Below are 25,703 nucleotides of genomic sequence, written 5' to 3'. Positions count from 1 at the left end.
CTGAGTAACACATTTAATTAATTAAGTTTCGAGATCACAGGTTAATGCATATTTAAGAGAAAAACCATTTAGAGTGTGAATTGAAATACTGGTACATAAATTACCCGAATTTTGATTTTAAACATGCAAACTAGCATGTATTNTCTTGTTTCTCTACCATTTAGTTTTTTATTTTTATTTTATTCATGTTTTTCATGTTAATTTGTGTATATATATATATATATATATATATTCTAAAAGGCTTTGTCGTGGTGTTTGCCCTCCCGGATGTTCCGGTTGTTGCTGAAATTTAGCGATTTTTTTTGACGCAGTTTCAGATATAAAAATATTACCCCTAAGTAAATGGTTCTTTATTTCTTAATCATATGGTCCAATTCGTAGTACTCCATGTAATGTTGCCCTTTATTTTACAACATAAAATGCATGTTGCACAAAATATAATGATATAAACAATTATCAATTTATATGATGTGTAAATAGAATATTTAATTATTACTTGAGTTTTATCTTAGACATGCTAATCGAACTTATAAACTTTTGACGGGTTCATACGTTTTAAACTTTGCCTGCCTATTTCAATATACATGAAACATTTAAATAAATAACTAGTACTAATACTTTATTCACATCACGCAAGAACTGTGATATTACTTCATAATTTTGATCCTCTGCAGAAGATATGAAGATAGTTCCTCCACTTGGGTAGCCCAACGACCTGCACGCGACGTCAAGTGCGTTTCGGCAGAACAGTAAAGCGAGGATCGATACCGCCCAACTTCGGGTCTTTTAAAAGCTGATCAATGGGATGATATAAAAGCATATTATGGAAAATATCAGAAAGGTTTCTAAAGTCTTTTCACTGCATGCAAAACAAACGCAGACGCGAATTTTGAGATGCGAATGATTAGTTCTCTCAGAATTCGCATCTGCGTATTACTCAAGTCAAGCATCACTGGTTGCGGTCAGTGAGTGTGTGGGTGACCACTTTGATCAGCCAGTAAACGGACCATGGGTGTACTGCCTTGGTTCTCGTTGATCTGTTCTGAATTTAAGTGCTAGACTTCTCGCTCAGGTCGTCGGGCTACCAAAGCAGGGGAGCCTTCCCCTCTGCAGAGGATAAAAATTGTGATGTTAAGTCTTCGGATTATCCTCAGGAATGTTTTCCAGATTGTCGCCAATTCTCGATAGCAATGTTCGTTTACGCTATCTGGGGAGAAGACTGGTTCCATGGCTTGGTTCTCCCCCCTTCTCTTCTCAGTTGTATAGGATTGTACTATACTATTTTCTCTTTTCTTAATATTTTTCGTATTTAATAGTCACAAATATTTTTAAAAATTTCTACAATGCTTTCTTTTGGAACTATGTTTAATGTAGTTTTCAGTTCTACATAGTTTCCTAACTTAGAAGTTTTTAATCTATTTGAAAATCAAAGACATAAACTGTCATACTTCTTTCTCCTCACTCTAATGGTGAAATGTTGCCATGGGTAGAGAGTTCCGTTTTACGCCACCTGTGGCCACCTTAGTGCGACGAAAATTAAATAGAACTGAAGTTTGTCAGAACTTGTTGAAATTTATTAATTATATGCTAAAATGATAAACTTAAATATGATATTTTATTTATATTTTAACTTTAACTCTCATAACATGGCAAATAAATTGATTTCTTTAATCAATATAATTTACGTCATATCCTGTTTGTGAAATCTCACACCATCTTTTTGATTCCTTCGCGTTAAAATCGTTCAAAATTTCAAGATGTATGAATTCTCTCCTCCGAGATAGATTTTCAAGGTTTGACAAAAGTTTATTACGATTTATTTGTTTACAAATGTGAAATTACTTGTTCGACAGCACAGGATAATATGTTGTGAAGGTATTATTTAAGCTATAATTAAAATAAATAATTTTGTTGTTGTGTCGATAGTAAAATTTGCCAACAATGTAAATACTCATAGTCTTTGTTTTATTTTTGAGCAGTTGTCTGGTTTATAATTTATTTTTATATTTCCTTGTTCTGTTTTTCTCTTCTTATCTGAAATGTTTCTAGAGTTGTTTATTTATTGTTTTTGACATTTCGTTTTTCTACTGATATATTTTTGTAAATTATTATTTTTGTTAAAATCATAGTATTTGTATTTTACAATGTAATATAAATAAATATATTACAATTATTTTGCGCATATACTACTGTTACATGCAAGTTATTTTATTTATTAAGTAATACCACCAAAATATGTATTTTGTTTTCATTTTTGTAATTATTTTAATGGTTGATAACATTCGAACTTTCAATATACGTAAGGGTACGTTTATTGTTATCATTAAACTCTTTTCCTGATAATGTTTTGTAGTTTATAGATAATTTAATGTTCGTAAGCATCTAAGTGCACTCCTTCGTAATGAAATATTTTGTACAAATCAGTTATATTTTGTCTTAAAAGGATAAGTTATAAAAAATTCTCTCTATTAAATAGATAGGAAATTGCTAGAAACTAGAACCAATAACTATTTTCTTGCTAAATGTTGACATTCTATTTCTATTTATTCTTTATTTATGCAGAATTTTTTTTTTAATGCTTCAGTATATTTGTACTCACTATTTAGTAGAGTACATATTGTAGAAGAGTCCTACATATTTTACCAGATGTGGCATATATTTATAAGGTCAAAGATGAGAATAAAGAACTGAAAAACATAATATCTGTGTCAGCAAATAAATAGGTAAACTGGAACCTATTTAAAGTTGAAGAAAGATGAATGTATATTTTGCTACTACATAAAATTTGTATTTTATGCGTTAGTTTCATTGCATTATCATTTTAATAATTAACCTAGCTTTATTAATTGTATTTTTTTATTTGTGGATTGTAAATGTAAATTCTATATTCATATATTCATTCATTCTATGTTCTTATTTGCATGTGATAAATAAATCAGGGCAAATTCTAACAATTGACTTTTTCCTTTAGGATAAACAATTGAATTTTTCCTTCAGGATAAACAATTGAATTTTTCCTTCAGGTTAACCAATCAAATTTTTCATTTTATTTATTATATGAAAAGTATTTTATTGTTGATTCCAGTGGCAGTATAGTGACACCAAGTATTAAAGAAGAATTAATTCAAACTATTTCATGTAGTAGGGTGACCTGGGGTAATTCCTGATCAAAAAATGCAAACATCTATTTTGTGAAAAAACTATTCAAGATAGAATTTTAATATTTACTGGAAGTTTGAGGCTATATGAGATTAGTCCTATGCCTCCTTCTTTTGTTTGAAAATCTAATTAGAATTTAAGAGATTTTAAATTTTTAGTGATCAGGAATTACCCCTGGTCTTGATCATTTCTGGGGTAATTCCTGATCACTTCTGGGGTTATTACTGATCACCAGTTTTTATTGTAAAGGGGCTGTTTAAAAATAATTATATAATGGTAATTAACAAATAAGACATCAAGATCAAACAAATAAACCAGAAAGATATGTTTAAGCAGCTAATAAAACTATTTATTTAAAAGCAAGAAGAAAGATTAACACTTTAAATTTTCCAAAAATCTTTGCATCATGCCATACATTTTAGGCAATCAGCCAACTCATTCTCATGTTCTGCTGAAATATAAGAGAGTTCCCACATGGGTTACTTTTGCTGGATTTTTTAACTTCATTAAGTGAAAGTGTAAAGTAAAGTAAGGTATGTCAACTCAACAGCTCTGGCAGCAGCTCTCACATTGAAATTTTCATTTTCAATCATTAAAAGAAATTCACTAATTTTGCTTTCTAGAAGCTTAGTATCCTTTTTAGGCTAATAATTTCTCACCATATTTATACTAAGCTAATTTATAAACTTAAAAATTATTCTAACAATGTACACACATAAAATTAAGATAGAAGCAAGGTATGACAAACCAGAAATGGTGCAAATCAGAATACAGTCTTGTATACCGTTAAAAACAAATTTTGTGATGACAGTTAAAATATATTTTATAGTTGTTCCACTTAATAAATATGAACTGTTATTTAAGAAAAGACAATTAGCTATTTATTAGCTATTTTATATACTATTTATAAGAAGAAATGACAGTGATCAGGAATTACCCCAGTGATCAATAATTACCCCATCTGTAGGGGGCAACATTTGATACAGTTTTCTATAATCAATTATAATGTTTACAGTAGATGTGAAACAATTAAACAAAAGCTTACACTATTTTTATATCAAAGAAAAAGAAAGTAACTCAAAATATTTATTATTAAGAGAAGGAGGGGGATCTTTGCAGAAATGTGCACATTTTGAAACCCATCTTTGAAATGGAAAATACAGAAAGCAGTTTAAAAGATACTTATTTTGTTAGATAAGACAAAAAGCTATTATTAAGTAAATGTAGTTGTACTTTAGTAAAGTGTACAAGCATTCTTGTCCATGTCTCAAATTTAAAAAAAAATATTTTTTTTAAATATAACTTAGGTGATCATTATTTACCCCAGAAACAGAGTGATCGTGAATTACCCTGGGTCACCCTAATACTTTATATTTAAAAAAAAGGAAATTTTGTGGGTGAACATGATATAAATCTTTTTATTTTTGAAAAACTTGTCATTAATTTTAATCAAAATGTATTTTAACTAGTAGTCCATTCTTATTGAAATTCTCTAGTTTCATTTCCGCTGAGTAGCTGAACATTTCCGCTGAGAAGCTGTGTAGAAATTCTATAGTTTTAGCAACAGCAACACATTTTAAATCTCTATTTCTTTTTTTGAAAAATTATTGATTTAAATGTATTCTAAATAGTAGCATATCAAATTTCAATTCCATAGTTAAATTTCTACGAACTGCAGAGTGGCCTACTTATTATTTTTTACTGCAATTTTAATAGTTAATTATTCTCAAATTATTTATAAAATTTTATTTTTTTTGCCATTCTGACATAATTCTCTTTATGCCAGGTGGCGCATTAGGCCACAAGTTAAGGTTCCATCCCTGCTGGTCAAGTGCCTTTCAATTGCAGTCTCCCTACTGGACCATCCCAGGATGTTTCTTTCCTTTATTATTTGTTTTTTTCAGGTTAGTTTCAGCTGGTCTCTTTTCTATTTTCCATCTGGCACCCATGTCAAAGCTGTTCTAGTTGCATATCTTGAAAACATTCTTAGTGGGTGTCCTATCCAAGACCATCTTTGTTTTTCAGTTCTAATGTGAGGGGTTTAATTTTTGTTTTATAATAGAGTTCACTTTTTTATAATTTGGTCAGTACATCTTTAAAATTACTCTTAGTTTGAAAAGTGTTGAGTTTTTTTTTTTTTTGTTGCTTTCCAAGTTTCCATGACTCAATGCCATGTAAGAGCATAGATTTAACTGTAGCATTAATGTTAATGATGTTCTTGCAAAACAAAAGATTTGATCTTGTTTAGAATATTTTTCTATCATATTGATTCTTTTTATTTTTTTTCAGGAATCTTACAAAATATTATTATTTTGAAGTAAACTGTAGCTCAATGGAAATAGATTCTGCTCTTCATGAGCTCTACCAACTTAACGGATTGTCAAATAACTCACTGGACAATGTTGATGAGAAAATTAAGAAAAAATGTTCTTCAGACTTAAAAGATCCTTGTGAAACCACTTCATCTTCTTCTACCATGGAACTTGATTCAGCTCTTCATAAGTTAGGAATGCTCAGCAGCGTGACAGGTAGTCGGATCAACTACCTGGAAGAAAAGGCAAAAAAGAAACGTTCCAGTCATTCCTTTTCTTCTGCTCCTCTCTGTGTTGTACAAATGAATCCAAACTTTATAAAAAAATTTTCTCTATCTAAAAAATCTAGTGCTAGTGCAGAAAGCGAATCTGATGATGAATCTTACCCACAAGCAAGCTTCAGCTCTTTCACATCCCATCCTAGCAAGTTGCATCGCCGCCTACGTCGGTCTCAAAATATGCCTTACTTCAAGCAAGCGCGCTTAAAAAGTAGCATTCCCGTAGGCACTGTTTTCGTCTTACCTCCCGAAACAGCTAGTCCACCTTCAGTGTCGAGGCAAGACAGTGGCAACAAGTCTAATCCGAGTAGCCCAGTCAAAAGCCAAAGTTCACTGACCAGTCAAGGAAGCTCAATAACACGCTCACGTTCCTTAGATGATTTGGAAATAATAGATTGTCCTCCCGATTGCTGTTGTCCATATACTGCTGTTAGAACTGATATAGATACTGTTTCTCAATCAATAAGCCAACTGCATGTTAGTTGAAGTATGTGGCTCATAATTTCTCCCAGTGATATGCTATAATTATTATAACTATGCTTTTCTGAAACTAGAACCTTAAAGTGCTCTCGTTATTGTGATCAAAATTATCAGAGGATTTGATGAATTGTACAGTATGTGGAAAAGCACAATTATCCATACAGTTATTATGTGTATATAAATATATGCATAGATATATATTTTCCTTTTTTTTAATGTAAATGCAAGGTAACTGTAAAGCAGTATTTAAAGTCATTAATTGAAAAAAAATATGGTCAATAAGTTAATGCAAGGTTGACAAGTTTCTGCCGAGGTGGTTAAAACCATTGGTAGAAACCGGTTAAAACTGGCATGGCAGAAACTCTTTTTTGCCACATTTGTGGCAGAAATTCAGAAAATGACATAAAAGTAAGTAGTGAGATTGACATACAATGGATATTTCATAGAAAAAACAATTAAATGTTAAACAAAGTACAATTTATTTACAAAATTATCACCATTCAAAATCAAATATTACAGTGTTTGCACTCTGCAGTAATCTATAACAAAAAACAAGTTTTGATGCAGTTTCTAAACCTAAACAATTTCTGAATTTGCTATGCACGAACAAGAAATTTGAGAAAATTCTCGCAAGTTCAGCAGAACTAGCAGGCATTGCCTTTAAGAAACAAGCAAGATTTGTGAAACTTTCCTCTATTGCATATTTTTTAAAACTGGACCACCATGCCGATTTGTTTTGCAATGCTATGACAATAATATTTACAAACTATGAATTAAAAAGTTTGTGACAGTTACATGGAGTTACATTTTTCAGTTTACTTAAACAAAATGTCATTAAGCAATTACTAAAACTAATATAGAAGTTTTTTTAGTTTCTGCCAGTTTTTACCGGCTATAACCAGTTTCTGCCACTGGCCTGGCAAAAACCAGTTTCTGCCGGCAAAAAGCTAGCCCTGAGTTAATTTGCATCAATTTATATAAATTCCTGTTTTAGTCAATATTATTTAATGGTAATTTATCTTAACTGTAATATTTTTGATTTTTTTCAAGATAAATTGTTCAAAAAAAGTCATTTTTTTCTTTTGTTGGCACTTGTCTGTTAACTGAGGGCAAGTAAATTCAACAATTTTTATTTTATTATTTTTTTTTTTAAACCTAAAATAAAATGGATGTTCCTCCTAAACAACACTAAAGAAAATTGGTGATTTTTTTTAGTGCAAGGCTGATGTGAAGTTCTTTTTTTGTTTTGTTTGGACAAATATATTTAATTGTTAAAAAGGCTTGAAAATAATCTAAACAAAATTTAGCAATATTGTTTTCTTACAAGTATAAGTTAAATATGCTTACTATTGTGATTTGTGTCCAACTTAAAAAACTGATTTTATTTTATTCAACCTATGTCTTTTAATTATATTTTTATAAAATTTTGAATGATTGTCACCCATTTTTTTATTTTGAAATCTTGTTTAAGTAGTTAAATTTAAAAATTTAGCATTATTTTTCAAATAAATTTCTGAAAAAACTTTTATTTACTTTACATTAATTTTAGAAATCTTGAAGTGGTACTTTAAACCAATGCTTTATCTAGTGTACGAATTTCAATACATTCATTTTTTCTAAATTGGTACTTATTTTTATTAAAATTGTTAGAAGTGAGTGATTCTGGTTTTATTACAAAATATTAAATTAGATTTTACAAGTGTTTGTTTTCTGGATATAGAAGTACTTAAAATGAAATTTTTTTGTTTAAGTATATGTGTAGCTTATTCGATTGTATTGATATATTTATTATTTGCGAATTGTTCATATTTCTTAAAATGTATTTCAAAACAAATGTATTGTTTTAATTTAAAAAATATTTTTGGTCTACCATGCTTCTAATAGTAAAATAATGTCTGGGAATTTCAGAATGTATCAAGTTATTCATAAATAAATCAAAAGTAATGTTTGTTACAATATTTACAATTTGGTGTAATTGATGTAACAATATTAAAACTTGTACAAATTTATGTATTTGCAAAGTATCTGTTTCAGCATTTTATTTAATATAGCTTCATTTGTACTTCATAGAAGATATGACTTATTTATTTTTAAATAGACAAAAACAGGGAACATTTATTAATTCAGCTGGTATTATTTCAATTTTCTTTACTGAAAACTATTGGATTCAGAATAAATACAACTAAAATTTGAGGATCTTAAACAAAGTCCAAAATATTTTTTAAGATATTAAGAAGAAAAAAAAATTTAATTTCTGATAAAAATATTTCTTACAATAGAAATTTTCATTTTATAATTAAAAAAAAGACAGTTTTTTAATTTCTGTTTTAACATTTTTAGTTTTAATAGTATTACATTATAGGGGAGATTCTGGAATATTTATTCTCCATATTTAACACATGTTTATAATTTAGTTGACTCTTTTTCATATTTCTGTACTTGAAACTATTGAATTAAAAGTAAAACAATAGAAATGTAATCAAATTCAGTGTTTTAAACTATGTAAATCCTCTTCAAAACAATATTGGCTAAAGTTTTCTTCTTGTCAATATTAAAAAAATAATTTTTATTTAAGAAAAAAAAAATCAAAATGCTGTTAATGTTGTTTTTCTATTACTGGAAACTATTGGATTCATAAAAGAGTAATTTAACCAAGTTTGGAAGATATAAGTGTAAGTACAACATATTTATGTCATTTTAAAACAGTAGTAGGAAAGTAGGAATTTTGACTGAAAAATGATTCAAAACTTTCTTCATAATTATTAAGAAAAAACTATTAATTTCAAAAAAGCTATATCTATTTACTAAAACCTACTTTTTACATTTTTTACAGAGAAAGATGTAGAATTTCTGTGATTCATTTTGTGTCATGGCGAACATTTTTTCCCTGTTAAAATAAATATATATATTTTTTGAAAAAAAAAGAAAGATTAGATGTGTTGCATTTGGTGATGAGTTTCTTTTATTATTTTGGAAAACTTAAGGTGGTAAGTTTCTCCTTATGTTCAATATATATATTGAAGCTTTTTTCTTTTGTTGTAGTTAGTGTGTACATATTTCTGAATGTTTGTCTTGTACTAGTCCTCATGAATGTATAATGAAAAATGCATTTTCATTTTTCATTAATTGAATGATACCTTGTTTTGTGTTTTTGATTTAATATCATGGTTTTGAACTCTATTGGTGTAAACTTATACATTTCTGATAAGTTTTTGTTTCTTTTTTGTTGTATCTTAAAAGTTAACTGAGTTACATGTGATTTATGTTTCTCATTGTTAAACATTTTCTGCTATAAACATTTACATTAAAATTGGAGAAAAAAAGTCTTTGTAGATCTGATTTTTTTTAAAAAAATTCAAAAACACTTAAAGCCAAATTCTTAAAAGGTGTTGGGGGTGCTACTTTTCTAGCCTAGGTTTTGGAAGCCGAATATTTTACTATTTTGAAGTCTGGATTTCAAAAATTTTGTACTTTTCAAACTTATGCGCTTGATTGGTAAAATCTAACGTACGACCATCCATGCAATCGCATTAAATTCAATGTTCGGATTAACATGCTATCGCAGGCTTTCTGCTCAAATTCGTAAGAGTGGAATGCAACGTTGGATAAACAACCTCGACCCTCCTGTTCCTAAAAAATTTAAAATTAAAACTCTGAAATAATAAGTTTCTTGCAAAGATTACAGAAATGTCATAGCAAAAACAAATGTTTTTATTTATATATTATAATAAAATAATGATTATTTACAATTCCAGTCTGAATCCATATGATTTTTTTCCCCATTTTTAAAAAAAATATGTTATTTGGTGTTTGTTTTTAACAGAGGCTTTGTGTTTCACTTGTTTGAAATACAAAATTAGCATATACAGGGTGTGTAGCGTTTTTAAAAAGTGCTTAAAGGTGCTTTTTTTATTCGGGGTTTGTAAAAAGTGCTTAATTTTTTATCTTTTAAAAAGAGATATTTTTTTGCCGTGTCGATTGTCGTTCTGAATTATAAAAAAATGCCTGATTTTCACTATTTTTTCTGCAATATTTATCGGAAACTAGTTATTTTATCATGATTATGTGAAGTTTTTGAAACTGGTTTTGAATTGTATTGATTTTATGTTTATAAATTAAGGACTTCAAATGAAAGAAAATTTTTTTTTATTACTGCACATGATGATTAAATAATTTATAATTATGACTTATATTTCTGATGATTAAATGATTTATAATCTGTCCTAATTATAATCGTTTTTTGGAAAGTGCTTAAAAATTTTTTTTGAGTGTTTAAAAAGTACTTAAAAGGTGCTTATTTTTTGTTGAAAAATCTCGCTACGCACCCTGATATATAAATTAGCACGGTTTAAAATGTTCTTTTTTGAAATGTAATGTACTCTGTGTTGCATCATAGCTCAGTAGAACATTTAAATTTTTTCAAGTATATCAACCCTAGCAACAATTTTACCATGGCCCCAGTTGGGTTCAAAATTAGCTCAATATGGGCCCTGTATGAACACGCACCTACGAACCAACATTGGGATGTCTAGATTTTTTAGTATTAGTCCTATATAGGGGCAATATCCGCTTTTATGGGGGTAATATATGGCCTACATTGGCTGGTTAATGAGTATAAAATATGGGGTGAATGTGATAATTCTATACATGGCCGATATTCGTTATAAAGTGGCTGTAAAATATCGGGTAAATCGGACAATTATCTTCGGGGTAAATATCGGGAAATAACGGCTCTTTGAACCTTTATTGAGCCAAGATTCATGAATATTGTGCCAAAGAGGGCCAAATTATTTTATTAAGTTTCTATTTTTCAGCTACAAATGTTCGAAATGACGAAACCATATCCAGTCACACTGCCACCATAGATACTAACTTCATAAGACAATTTTAAGTAGAGAATCAAGTGGAGTTAAGGTTTCCAATTTGGTAATTCATGAAAATAATGCAAAACATTTTTTTAAAAAATAGTTTTGTTTTTTCTTTTCTGTTATGCAAAGGCTTATCCTTATTAACATAAGCACCAACTTCATTAGGTCTGATTATAATAGTTCTGAAATTGAATTTTTTAAAAAAAAATCTTGCCTTCATTATTTTTATGAAGTAGTAGGTGTTTGATTGATCTCATTTTAGCGATTGGTTATAAAATGGCTTAACTCTGTGTTTCTCAAAGTGTATGCCAGTGTACCTTGATATGCCATGTAAAGAAATAAGGAATGTTGAGGTACCTAATTCAACTTTAAATGCAAATTATATGAATTCTAATTTATAATCACATTCTTACTTAAGTTTCTAGCTTTTTCTTTATAAAACTGTACAAAATGTCTAAACACGTAACGTAAATACCTCATAACATATTAAACTAAGATAATTAAGGAAAAAACATCTATTAAACTTAAACTATAAAATATATGATTAGTGGACCTCAGGATGTTAGTGATGTCTCATGTCTTTAATAAATTTGGCTGTAATCGATAAATGAAGATAAGATATACATTCTATGTAAGTTGGAACTGCATCAATAAACTAACTTATATGGTTAAAGTAGTGCATCGTTGCAATGGGTAAAAATGTACAATTGCACGATCAAAATGGTTCTAATAGTAGTTTTTGTGCTTCTACAGTAAGCTATCAGTAATGAACAGTGGTGTGATTATTGCTTCAATTCATCTTAGCCTCTTAAAAACTTAATGTAACTGCATAGGATTTACTCTGGAAAAACTAATTGTTTCAAAGGTATGAAAATTGATAATTTTAGTTGATATTGTATTACTGATAAATTGTCAAACTATTAAAAAGAAATTTTGTCATTGCAGTTCTAGGTAGAGTGAAATTAGAGATTCAAACGACTCCAGAAATGCAATATTGTTTTTCCACTTTTTTTTAAAGATTCGTTACTTAATTGTTGTAATTAATCTTTCATTCCATGAAAACTGGGATAAGACATAAAGAAAGCAGATATGAAGTAAGGAAAAACTTATCTAATAAACTGTAATATTTTTTATGTAAGCTATGTTTACCTAAATATCATTATTTCTCACTTTTTGTTCAACAATGTTATTTCTTTCTTTAACTTTTTGCTGTTGTATACTTTCAACATTTGTGGCTTTCGAGAAATTTTTTTTACAGTGCTATTGAGTTAAAACAATTTTTAAAAATAAATAAATAAACAGTATTTAAAAAACTTATTTGATCTAACGATTGTGATCACTAATTTAATTGTCCATTAATATATATAGTTTAACACATATATGGTGGTTGACAAAATTCATTTAATTCTAATTTATTAAAGTATTAATGCATTACCTTTTCCACCTCTAGGAAAAACATTTTTTGAAACCACAGAAATTTCATAGTAGTTGGATGGTTGATACTTATCCAGTTTGGGAAATGTAAAAAGTCGTCAAACTACTAGTGAGTTATGTTTAATTAATTTTTACAATATGTATTACTGGTATTGTGGTAATAGGTACCTGAAATATTGCATATTAATTCCTAATATATATAATGTTGTCATTGGTCTTTTCAGTTCCCCGAAGCAGACAAGAACATACATGTCAGCTTCTATAATTTAAACAAAAGATTTTTTTTTAATATGCTAAGTGGAAGTAATTTTTATGCAATTAACGACTAGATGCAATTTTAACAAATGTATGAGACCTATTTTATTTTATAACCGTCGTTGAACAGCAGACCCAATTTTTGGGCTTACGACTACTAATGTTTAAGTATATAGCCTAGTAATTTTGAACCCAATCCAGAAGACAGGGGAACTCCTGGGTCAAATATTGAGTAAAATTGCCTTTGTGGAGGACTTTTTGATGGAACTAACCCGCATTTGCGTTACATGGAGAGGAAGGCCATGAGAACCTCCCATCGTTAACCTGACGGCAAGGGGTCTCTATCCCATGATCAGTCTACCATTGAGGATATTTTATGTCAGCATTGTGGTCAGTGCAAGCCGGATGTGGAATTCATATCGACTAGCCATCCATGGGATTTGAACCTGGTTCACCGCATTGGAAGGCAAATGCTTTATCCCCTGAGCCATCGCCGGCTCACAGGAGACCCATGAATGAATCGGACTGAATTTTTTTAGTGTTGATGAAATAAAACAAATGGCTTTTTGGGTTGGCAACTATGTACTATGGATTTTCATAAGAGAGGCACAAAATTGGGTGAAAAAATTTTTTAATGTGATAAATTTTGATAAAAGTTTCATTTTTACTGGATATCTCTAATTATATGTAATATACTTAACTTAAATTATAGATAAGCTAACACACATTGCATTGTTTTTAATACAGCCTTTTATTTTTTTGTTATTATTTGGCATTTCTAAGATTTCTTTTTTAGCTAATTTTCAAATAATTGCACTATGTTTAGTGCATAATACTTTCTTACTTAACTATAAAAATTACTCGAAATAAAACTTCATATTTCTTGTGTCATTTTAAAATTAATTCAATTGTAATTTCTTGTTTAACCCTTTGAAGTAGAATTTTTATTAAGCATATTTTTTTTATACTTTTTGTATTAATGAAGTATAAGTGAAAAATATTGTATTTTGCATTTTAATAATTTATGGTTATGAAATAGAGCATGAACACCAATGTTCTTTTCTGTGTTAAAAGTAAAATTTTCTAAACCTGGCTCTCTTCCAAAAAATAATTTTTGAAATATGCTTTCTTTTTTTATTCATCNAGTAGCTATTAGACTGTTTTTTATAATTAAAAAGTACCAAAATATATTTTTGTTTGTAATTAGGGTGTCAAAATATATATATATAAGGGACACCGGTGTCCCATCTGCATCAAAGAGAAACTTAAAATTCTTAAGCTTCTATCAATGAAGTATTTTTAAAGATTATGTCTTATAAGTAAATATGTTTTAAAAGCTACAAAATTAAATAATAAAAATATTTTAGAAATTTTTAAAAAAAAATTAATTGGAGTTTTTGTTCTTATTCTACAATCATCCATTTTATGAATTTTTGTTTTTCATAGCTTTATTATGACTGTTACTTATTAAATTACAGGTTTTTACAGGCAATACATATTAAGGGAGCTATATGCTTTATAAATCCAATAATATATTTTTCATTTAATAAATTTTAAGGAATAAAGTTTACAATATTTTTCACTCTTATGTTTACTTATAAAATTGTTATATAAAGTTTGTAATTATTTATGAAACAATCGACAAATATTTTATTTCAAAGTCGTTTAGCAGTTGATCTAATTTTCAGTTAACCATTACCATTGTTCAACTCTGTAGTCTTGTAAGTTTTAACCTAATCCGGAAGACAAGGGAACTCCTTGATCAATTATTGCTAGAAATTAGCCTTCATGGAGGACTTTTTTTTTTTTTTTTTATAGAACTAGCCCACATTTGCTTTGCATTGAGACGAAAACTACGAAAATTTCCCACGGTTAGCCTGACAGCAAGGGGACTCTGACCCATGATCTGTCTGCCACTGTGGGTGGTGCCAGCTGGTTGTGGAATTCGTACTGACCAGCCATCATTGGTATTTGAACCTGAGTCATTTCAGTGGGAGGTGAGCACTTTTATCTTTTGAACCACCCTGGCTCAATTTAAAAATATCGAAGATTTCAATTGAATTGATATATTTGTCCTTTAAACATAATATTGAAGTTCTTATTTAATTTGATTTTTTGGCATATTTTCCATTTTAGGAAACTATATTTTTCAGTTACTATTATGATAATTACTCATTAATTAGAGTTCTGAAAGTTAATGAATATTTAAATTGCAGTATGTTTAGTAAATTCATAATGTATTTTACAAAATTTGAGCTGAGTTAAAATTATTTTCACAGATTTTGTTATACCTTTTATTTTGGGTTCATAAATTCAACATAAAGTGTAAAATAAAACTATCTGATAACATTGAAAATATATTTATTTTTTTAAAAAATACAATACATGCAAAATATTCACCTTAGCAAAATTTAATTGTAATATATTAGACAAAAACTGCTGGTTAGAGAAAATAAATCTTATCATAGTTTGACTTGTATTTACAAAATACTTATAAACTTTCCATTTTTAAAAATCCTAAAAACATTAATAACAACAGCTTGGATGTTAAGGTTTAAATAGAAGATATGCTTCTTGTAGCTCATATTATAGCAGGACAAAATTTGTTACTCTATTTTTCTAATTACATTTCATTACAAGCAGAAATCTAAATTTAAATGAGGATGAACAAATAACATGAAGAAAAACACAAAAAGGAAATGTTTGTTATAATATAGTTTAATATCTTTTTCTGCTTTTAAATTGCACTTTTTTATCTCTCTTTAATTAAAATTTAATTTAACAATGCCAAATTTTGTTTTTAAAATAGAAATAATCTTCTATGCAGAAGTTTATATTAAAAAAATATATTAATAATTCTTTTTTGCTTTCATAAAAAGTTTTAATGTGTATATATTTTGATGTAAGGAAATAAAATCACAAGGTAAAATTAATACTTATTTCTTTATAAAATTTAGCTGAAATTCTTTAATAATTTTTAATTTGATTAAGGCTATAAGAAATAAACTATAATAAGATTTACAGCTAAAAATGCACCCAAAGTTTATTTTGTTGTTATCAACCATCCATGCTTTCGTATTCTTTCACAATCTTTACAAGAAATATTTACAATCATCACTCGGGGGAAAAAATTAATACACAACTGTGCCAGAGGCACATAAATAAGGAAACAATAATAGAAACTTAAAAAAGACACGATTCTTAACGTTTCAGAGCACCTCCATAGAAAGCAGTTAATCATAGATTCAGCATTTTTGTTTCTTTGTAGAACTTAAATTGCCAAACTTAAAAGAAAAAAAATAGCAGCAATAGCGATTTTAAAGTGTGTAGTATCTTACAAGGGGATATTAAGAATTGTTCAGACTTGATCACAACACAAATATTTCACAAAATTGTCTTTTACAGAATTTAAAAAATTTCTTTAGTCTGAACCAAGGTTCATAAGTCTAGCTTAAGTTCAGTTTTTTACTTTTCCATATTCGGGAAATGTGTAGTTTAACGCCATTTGCTTGCATATAATTCCTTTCTTTGATAGTATCCGTAATGAGCAGGCTGAGCTCGTAGTCGACCGTATATTCTGGAATAGTCGTCTTCGCTAGATCCAGTGTGGGTGTCAGATTCTGAAAAATAAATTCCATCAGTGAATTGTCTATGAAGCAGAAAAAAATTGCTAATAAATCTTATTTTTCTTGACGTTTTGATTGTGTGGTTGAAATAAAAGGGACATTATAATCGTCGTTGAACAGCCTACCCAGTTTGATGTTTACGACTATTAATGTTCAACTCCGTAGCTTTGTAATTTTGAACCCAATCCAGAAGACAGGAATTCTTGGATCAAGTATAGGGGGAAATTTGCCTTTGTGGAGAACTTTTTGATGGAACTAACCCGGATTTGAGTTACATGGAGAGGAAAACCTCTCATGGTTAGCTTGACAGCAAGGGGACTCAAACCTATGATCCTTCTACCAGTGTGATATTTTATATCAGCGGGGTTGGTGGAATTCGTATTGGACAGCCAACGAGAACCAGACTCAGTTCATTGGAAGGCAGCCACCGTGGCTCAAAATTAAAGACATAGTAGTAACTGGATGGCTCCAGAGCCATCACCATATTTCACCTAACTCGAAGATGTAAGACTTAAAACAATACAAATTTGTGCAGAAAAAAATTGAAGGTTGCCAGAGGCTGTCATCAAGGATGAAACTTAGTTGGTCGAATGTGTCAATTTTAACAGCTTTTTATTTAACATTGGTTTAATGTTTTCCCATTCTTTTCTTTTGTTAAAAAACTATATGCATCTGCACAAAGAAATTTTTTCAAAATGTTAAAAAGTAGTTTTATTAAAACAGGAATGGTCCAAAACTTTAAGAACAAGCGTTAAGTACAACACTATTAAGTACAAGCTCTTACATGAAACTAGGGCATTGTAGATTACACAAAGCATTAACAGTGTATTTTGGATGAACAATGATGGATATCAGAAGCTTGATATTCAGCAAAAAAAGCTGATAAATGTTGGGTGCTCTAGCACAGGTGTGATCCATTACAAATTTATGAAATCTTGCTCATCAGTCATAATAGAAATATACTGCAACTAACTAGATGTAATGATGTAAAAATTTAACCCCTTTTAGAGCAAATACTGAAATTTTATAAAATCTGGTAACATTTTCATTGAAATGTGCTTGAATTACATTCATTAGGACACAAAAAAAGTTCTGAGCATAAAAATATTTTAAGCTTTAAGTTGCAATAGCTCACAAAAATGTTTACACAAAATGTTATGACAGACCGAAAATGAACCCAGCTTTTCCTTGTTATAGTTTATGCATGTACTGGATTGCAGTTGTTAGTATTTTTTACTTGAAACTTTACAAAATGTAAAGAGATCAAGGAACCTCTGTAACAAATTTTATTATGATTAGAAAAAGTGAAAACAGTTGGTAAAGCCATTGCTCACAATGATAGAGGGGCTGTGAATTCATTAAACAAATAGCATGTATGTGCAGCTATAATGGATCAACATCCTCTAGTTTGAGCATCAATGAAGCTTGGAGAGGGGAATAACGGCTCAGGTGCTGTTCATGTCAGACCAGGTCCAAAATTACATAGTTTTTCTACAATGGCTGTTGAACTATAGGTTTTTGAAAAACGGGGTGAAAGTAGTAACTTGGATTCATTGATTTAAATCAACTTATTTTTTTTTTTAAATTAATGATTTAAAAAAAGTTAAATTATCAAATCAAGCTGTTGATATATTTATTGTTTTGATTTTAAAATGTGCAAAATATTCAATTCGAAATTTATAAATTTCTTACTAATTTACATAGTTTCTGAAATTTATTATAAATATATTGTTATGTTAATTGGTTCAATTTGTAAAATTGCTTTGTACGATTTGGCTAATAAATTACAGCACTTTTGCAATGACATTTTTAAAATTTTATTAAAAAAAATTAACGGATTTTTCAAATTTAACTTAGCCAAAAATGTAAAATGTAATATATATATATTTTAATTACTTACATCTTTAAAAGTATTACTGCATGGTAAAATCAGGTAGTCTAAACTAGTTATTAATTAATTTGAATAGGAAAATAAAATACTTCCCAAAACTCATTGTTTGTATAATATCTAGACTACCATACCTAGACTCAGAATTCAATCTTGCAAAAATAGAATATAGTTTTTACTGTTTCAACTTTGTGGTTAGCATGGATTTTTTTCACAAAAACATTTTAGTAGTAAAATTTCTTCAAATTCCTTGTTTTAAAACACAATTTTTGAAACCACATTTCATTTAAATTATGCAAATATATTTCTAAATCTTAAAATCTATACAAAATTAAAAGAAACTATCCTAATATGGTATAAAAAAACTGTTTAAAGATAAATTCAGATTACCTTTTCTTATAGTGTGATTTTTTTTAATGACTAGATAAGTTATTCTAATTAGTGATATTTGTCAACCTTCAATTAAGGTAAGTCATAAAGCAGCACAATTCATTTTGTCACAAGAAGAACTGTGCATACAATTAATGAAGTATATTGAACTTACCGAGTCCTGAATCGTATGGTCGTATGAGACTTAGATAACTCCCACTGTGGGCTTTTCTTAGTGGTGTATGCAGACCTGGCATATGAGGAGGTGGTGGCTTTTTGCCGAACTTCGGCACTCGAGCACTCAGACCACAATAGTAAGGATCATCTGAGAAAAAAATGTACACATATATATTTCTTAACAAATAAATCATGCATATTTATTACGTATACAATCTCGTGTTTATTTTATTATGTAATATTTATAAAATCTTATCTATCAATTTGGAGAGGAAATCGAAGTAATCCACAGAAAATGGTGATTATAAGGATGTTCTGAGTGGAATTTCATTTTATGTTACAACCGTCGTTGAACAGCCAACCCAATTTTTGGGTTTACAACCACTAATGTTCAACTCCATAGTCTTGTAATTTTGAACCCAATCCAGTGGACAAGGGAACCCCTGGATCAAGTATTGGAGAAATTTGCCTTCGTGGAGGACTTTTTGATGGAACTAACCCGCAATTGCGTTACATGGAGAGGAGAACCACGAGAACTACCCACGGTTAGACTGACGGCAAAGGGACTCTGGATTCGTATCGACCAGCCATCCCTGGGATTCAAATCCGGTTCACCTCATTCTGAGTGGCATTTAGAAGAAAAGCAAATTTGTAAGGATTATATGATTTGGATCATTTATATGCAACAGTAAAGAAAGGGGAAAATGATCTGCACATGTTGTAATTTTGCACACGTTGTAATAAGCCGGGCCAGTGTCTGGCATATATGGGTACCTATAGTGTCTGCATTCCTTTACTCCTAAACTTTTGATGAAAAAGAGGAAGATATTTTTACAAATTTATAAAATTATATTCCAGAAAGCGTTTTTGTTGAATTACTGAAAACTTGTTTTGCTCAAAACTGCTACTGTGGTATAAAGTTTGTTTTCTTAAAGGGGGGAAAAACAATCTCGTTTGGATTTGTGTTAATTAGACATAAATGTGGAGCTTTTTCATTATTTTTGCAATTCATGCAATTCTACCTTAAATGATAAGTTTTCCTGGCATATAGAATGTCCCAAATGCACTTAAAAAAGCTTTATTACAAAATTTGCTTATAATTATGCATAGGGTGCGATAATTAATAATCATTTGTCTAGTTTGAAATGTAAGACACATTGACTTGAAATTTTGATGATAAATTTTATTGTACAGATTATAAAAAATTCTTAATTAAAACTGCAAGAGATAAAATTTAAAAAATTGTTGTATTTAATAAACTTTGCATTACTTGTAATAATTTTTTCTGTGACTTATTTCTGTTTTAGGGAACAGTTGAAACCCCATGCAGTCTTTATTTTTATAGAAAAAAAGAATTACTCTTCATATCATATTTATACTGAGATTATTATTTCGATTTTGATTCTGGTTATTATGGTGCAATTTGGCCATTGTTATTGAGTATAGTCTTGCACATTTTTATAGGAGAAAAAAGAATTATTGCATATCATACCATATATACTAGGATTCCTATTTCGATTTTGATTCTGGTTGTTATTATTATTGTTATTGTTATGGTGATTTTTGGCCGTTGGGAAATCAAAACGTTCATCTTCTTTGTCTTCATAATCAGGCTGGAAAAAAAAAAGATTCACAATAAAGTATTAACTTCGTGAAATGTTATGCAAGATATAGTTTATAAATACTTCACATCGTGATAAGTTAGGGTGTTTTTATTATAACTTAAAGAACAGATTATACACACCATGCAATGGACTTTGACTATAAAGCAATGAAATTAAATTTTGTTTTATACACGAGATAACTGATAGGGGATAGAAAGAGTTATAAATAAATAATAACCCTGGCAAGCTTTTAAATACTTTTTAAGCTCAATTGAGATGTTTCAAATCTGACTTATTTGGGGGGAAATGTAGTCTAATAAAATTAGGTAATTTAGTTATAATTTTCTTTTCTAATAAGAAAACGTTTCATAGTTCATACAATGGAATTTTTATTGGCAACAGTAGATTTCTCAAACTAGCTACAGTGGGAAAGTAACTTTTGAATTGAAATGGAAAAGCTTCAAAGAATTATTCATTTAAAGGTCTTCTTCCGACAGCAGAGGAATTCTAGTTTCTCGTTTATGGAGAATTATATTTTCTCTATTAATAAGGCAGTGTTTTTTTTTTCCTTAGACAATTTAATTAAAATCTTTGTTTCATTTTATTTATTGATATATGTTTAGTTAAACCTAGGTATCAAGTTTTTAAATGTAAAGGTTGTTTTCAAAATTATTACAATATTTTTTGAACATTTTTATAGGGGTACAAGATTAGGGAAGAATTCCTAGGAAAAGTTTTGGTCTGCCTAAACTAACTATCTAAAAGGAATGTTTTCTGTTAAAGATAACCACAAATCACTTTATATGTCAATTTGTTTATTTATGAGTTTAAATTCCTTATGTTTATGAGTGGGACTTTAAATTTAGTGTTATAAATTGTAAACTATTTCAATATATTTTGACTCCTATTGTTTTTATCTAGTTTATTCAAAAATTGTGTTAATTAAGTAAGTTATTTTTTTCTTGGTTAAAGAAAAAAATGATTTTAACAATATATAAATTTTACTTTCTAAATTGTTTTGAAAAAGTTATTGTAATTAGAAAAAGCACCATAATTTGGATAGAAATTTCAAAACAAAAAAACTTTTGAGAAAATACCAGGTTCTGAGAATTTTCTGCATCTTAGCATTTTTATACATTTTTCAGAATTATTGCATCTTTTATGCATATAATCTTGAGGCGGCTTAATGGGAAACTTCAATTAAATAAGGAAATTAGTCTCCGTTGGTTAACAGGAAAAAAGTAGAACCTATTTTCTGGCTAAAGTTTATCTATCCTTTAATATCAAATGCAACCCTAGTCTACTCTGATAAAAAAAGGTTTCTTCTAAGAAGATTGAAGGCAACTTCTTCCTAAGTGCTTTTTGTAGTGTTTTATATTTTATATCCGTCCTTGAACAGCCGACCCAATTTTGCATTTATGACTACTAATGTTCAACTCTGTAGCCTTGTAATTTTGAATCAATCCAGAAGACAAGGAAACTCCTGGATCAGTACCCCCAGAGGTATGATTTGTTATGGGAACATGGATGACTTCATGACTCGACAGATTTAGCGTGTATCAATCACCATTTACTACACGGGGAGTCTTCGGCCGGCGGGGATTGAACCCACAAACTCTTGGACATGGGCTCACTGCCTGACCATCCAGGCTATCCCGGCCTCTTTCTGTTGTAGTGTTAAATCTGCCTAATAAAATAAACCTTTCTATGACATCAAAAAATTCTAAATACAATACAGTGGAGAGTTTTCAACTTGAATTGGATGGCCATTCCTTATTTGATGTAGGCAAGAAAATTTGTTTTTCAGATAGAACTTTCTATGTTATTGGGTCACTGTTTTGCCTTTTCTTAGTGGAATTTTGCTTAAGAACTGCTATACTCGGAGAAGAGTCTTATGTGATCTGGGTATTTGTAATTAATTTAAAAGCGTGCTTCTAACATGTGAATTCTTTGTCGAATTTATGAATTAAAGGTGTAACTCTCTCTGTTCTATTACATTCTTCATTTTATAATGACTGTATAAACTGATTTGTGTATGACATTAAATGCTCAAATTCCAAAAATTACCGTAGGTACAGGAACCCTTGGAATATCTCTAGGAGGCAGTTTTGGAGGTTTAGGATCACCCAAGATGCCGTAAATGGAATTTCTTGACGTCATTCCGGGTAAGCTGTACGGATCCTCTTCAGCTATGCGATTACCTTGGCGTAGAGGTGGCCTCTCGAATATGCTGGCCAAATTGGGAGCACTAGGACGTTTTGACATGACAGCTGTAAAAAATGATCTAATTTTAATACTATTAATAGTTAATTACATTAAACATTTCTAGTATTTATACTCCCGAATGAGTAACTAAAATATGTTGCTTTTCCTTATGAAATTAATAAACATTAAATTGCAATAAGCTATTCTATTGCAATTTTCATTTTTTAACATAACATAATTTAAGATTAAATATAAAAACAATTTATTTTGTGAGAAATAAATAAAAGTAAAAAAAACTGTACATTAATAAGTAATTAACACTTCATAAATCACAACAATTCGATTTAACCCCTTCCTTCTCGCTCCCGTAAAAATGACGGGGTGAGGTTTCGCCCTCTATTTCTCGCTCCCGTGATATTCTCGGGCTGGAGTGTTCAGTAGTAACGCCCCAATAAGAATAAAACTAATTCATTTTTTTGCTCAGAAAACATTTTATTTTTCATTTTACACACCAGATGGCAGTACCAGAATATTTTTAAGATAATTCTAGATAGTTTAATTTAAACTAGATGTCAGCACTAATCAAATACGTGTTTAAAAAAATAGGCACTTTTATGACCGTTTTCTTGAAAATTAACCGATCGTTAAGGGGTTAATTATAGATTTCTAAATATTGAATTGCTTTTAATTAATGGTGTGTGTTTTACTTTCTGTTTTGTAAATTACTTTTTACTAAAGGAATAATAAAGAAAGATCATTACATGTACAAAAAATAAACATTTATTAGTCTGTTTTTTTATTTATCCTTTATTATAAGTCAAAATATAAAATTGAAAAATTATTATGTACAAATTATAAAAATATGTTGCTTTGATCAAAATAATGGAAACACTTCTATAACTCTATTTAAACAAATTTTCTTTTAGCAACTAATAGATTTTACAAGGCAAAACTGTTGGCTGCAATTTGAAAAATCATCCTTGAAGCTTTTAGAAATGGCATCCTTTTTTAAACTGTGCAAAATTTGCATCGACCAAACTGAATGTAGGAATTCAAAAACTGATTTCCTTTTTCAATACCACTATAGTTAAAAAAGGCATTCTTATAAGAATATAGTAATTCTGTAGAATGATTTCAAAATTGCTGTTATTAAAGCTAGAAAGAAGTTGTTAACTTTCCACTCTCATTTTGGTTAATGCAAACTTTCCATAGTTGAAAAAGGACGTTTCTAAAAGCTTCAAACATGATTTTTTAAATTGTTCCAACAGTTTTGCTCTGTAAAATCTTCCAAAACAATCGTTGCTAAAAAAAAATTGTTTACATAGAGTTAGCATAGAAGTGTTTCCACAATTTTGATCAACTTTTGTATATATATCAGGGTATTTTGAATAACTATCCTAAATGCGTATTTTTAGAAATCTTAAAAAAAAAAAAAAAAAAAAAAAAAAAAAAAAAAAAAAAAAAAAAAANAAAAAAAAAAAAAAAAATACATACACTGGGGATGTCAGATTAATATTTATGCTAACGAAAAAAAAAAACTTATTACGGTTGGATAAATTATTTTTGATGAAGGTGGGTGTATAAAGCGTCAAAACTTGTTTGATTGCCTAGTTTAAACTTGAAAGTGAGTCTGATAATCGTCTTTCAGCTGTAAAAGATTACGGCAGTGTTTCCCAAAGTGTGGTACGCGTACCCTCAGGGCTATGGGAACAGTTTAGCCGAGGTACGCGTTCTTATGCGAAATATCTTGCAACAAACGAAAATTTAAAAATTTTTTATTTAAAAACAAAGCTGGCCATGAAAATTTACGATTACGTATTTTTCTATTGGCTATTTTTTGGAGAGTTAACAGTTAATAATCAGTGGGGACAACAGCCAGTTGCGATTTTTAACTTTTGTGCAATTTTTTTTATAGTAAAAAATGCATTCATTTTTTTTATTAGTGGTACACAGCGTTGCGAAAAATTTGGAAAGGGTACACAAAAGTCATAAGTTAGGGAAACACTGGATGACAGCAATAACAGATTATGATGTTCGACACACCCCTTTCTCAATATTCGTTCCTATGGACTTTTCTCAATAGGAATCAATCTTTCTGCTTAACAAGTTTCTTTTTTTCTTCATGTTTTTTATAAGTCAGAAATCAGTCAAAACTCTTATAGCAGCTGGGGTTGTATTCTCTATTCGTGAATCGAATGAAGTATAATTGGAAGAACACTTACTTGGTGGCAGTTTTGATTTGAGCATGTCCAAGGCAACTATGTTTATGATCATGACCCAACAAGGCAAGTCAAGCACTTCGGCATTGTCTTTGACGAAACCTACGACACAAATACACTGAGTTTCCAGTTTCCGGCGATCCGGATACGCTCTTCTTAATTCTCTGGAAATATGTTGCTGGAATTTTTTCATATCGAACATCTGAAATAATATAGATATAGTAAAATCAATAATCTATTTTTGTTGTTGTTGATAGAGTTCAAAAATACAAAAAAAACTATGATGTTATAACTGGGCAATCAAACAAGAAATGATGCAATAACATCATTTCTTAGTTCGCAATTAGATTAAAAGTTACTTTTTCAGCCACTGGTTTGCCACTTCGAGGTAGAGTGACAGAAAGTGTTTGCTATTGACAATGTTAACCTTCATTTATGAAAAGGTACCCCACCATACAATTGAGTAAACGTGTCTTATATACTGACAGGGGTCTGTCCAGACATTTTGTGAAAGGTCCGGTTTTCGTGAAATTGTGAGAAAATTACTCACATTCTTTCAACCAGGGTCCGCTTTTATGAATTTGTGCAAATAGGGTCCGGTTATTGCAAAAAACTTTTTCAATGAGTTTTTAAATTGTAAATAGATACAAGATTATGCTCGGCACTGTAAAATTATAATAAAAAAACTAAATTTTCAAAAATAAACAGCAATTGCTGCTTCTAAATTAGAGATGCAACATACAAATATTTGATATTTAGCCTATACTGCTGAAAGCAGAATATTAATTTCGGACGAATGATGGAAGAATCGTCTGCCGAAGACAAAACT

At 29.4% G+C, this 25,703-nt stretch overlaps 2 protein-coding genes and 1 long non-coding RNA gene across 7 annotated transcripts in view; 2 read left to right on the top strand and 1 right to left on the bottom strand.

Annotated features, from left to right (window-relative positions):
• Nucleotides 1-1,638: 1,638 nt before the first annotated feature.
• On the top strand, nucleotides 1,639-9,555 carry LOC107452825 (uncharacterized). 4 transcript variants are annotated; one of them, XM_043044802.2, is made up of 3 exons: nucleotides 1,669-1,793; nucleotides 4,946-5,063; nucleotides 5,449-9,555. In XM_043044802.2, the coding sequence occupies exon 3, from the start codon at nucleotides 5,492-5,494 to the stop codon at nucleotides 6,233-6,235; it is 744 nt and encodes a 247-aa protein (XP_042900736.1). In that variant the 5' UTR covers nucleotides 1,669-1,793; nucleotides 4,946-5,063; nucleotides 5,449-5,491; the 3' UTR covers nucleotides 6,236-9,555. The 4 variants fall into 4 exon arrangements, with proteins under 4 accessions (XP_042900733.1, XP_042900736.1, XP_042900734.1 ...); XM_043044801.2 differs by having other exon boundaries at nucleotides 1,725-1,875; XM_043044799.2 differs by lacking the exon at nucleotides 4,946-5,063 and having other exon boundaries at nucleotides 1,639-1,793.
• An 874-nt stretch (nucleotides 9,556-10,429) lies between these two features.
• LOC139426480 (uncharacterized) lies at nucleotides 10,430-14,782 on the top strand. Its single transcript, XR_011637759.1, has 3 exons — nucleotides 10,430-11,962; nucleotides 12,043-12,191; nucleotides 14,605-14,782. It is a non-coding gene; the product is annotated as an uncharacterized lncRNA (long non-coding RNA).
• A 348-nt stretch (nucleotides 14,783-15,130) lies between these two features.
• Nucleotides 15,131-25,703, bottom strand: part of LOC107452839 (uncharacterized) — a 136,844-nt gene continuing 126,271 nt past the window's right edge. The window contains exons 6-10 of one of the 2 annotated variants that reach the window (XM_016069451.4): nucleotides 24,878-25,076; nucleotides 22,518-22,720; nucleotides 20,339-20,459; nucleotides 18,845-18,994; nucleotides 15,131-16,406 (exon numbers count right to left, since the gene is read on the bottom strand). In XM_016069451.4, the coding sequence (XP_015924937.1) occupies nucleotides 16,282-16,406; nucleotides 18,845-18,994; nucleotides 20,339-20,459; nucleotides 22,518-22,720; nucleotides 24,878-25,076 (798 nt within the window). In that variant the 3' untranslated portion in view covers nucleotides 15,131-16,281. The remainder of the gene's footprint in view (nucleotides 16,407-18,844; nucleotides 18,995-20,338; nucleotides 20,460-22,517; nucleotides 22,721-24,877; nucleotides 25,077-25,703) is intronic. The other variant, XM_016069452.3, reaches the window with a different exon arrangement.

Source organism: Parasteatoda tepidariorum, chromosome 9 (assembly GCF_043381705.1).
Source record: "Parasteatoda tepidariorum isolate YZ-2023 chromosome 9, CAS_Ptep_4.0, whole genome shotgun sequence".
Classification (NCBI taxonomy): domain Eukaryota; kingdom Metazoa; phylum Arthropoda; class Arachnida; order Araneae; family Theridiidae; genus Parasteatoda; species Parasteatoda tepidariorum.
This window is presented reverse-complemented; position numbering and strand designations above follow the sequence as displayed.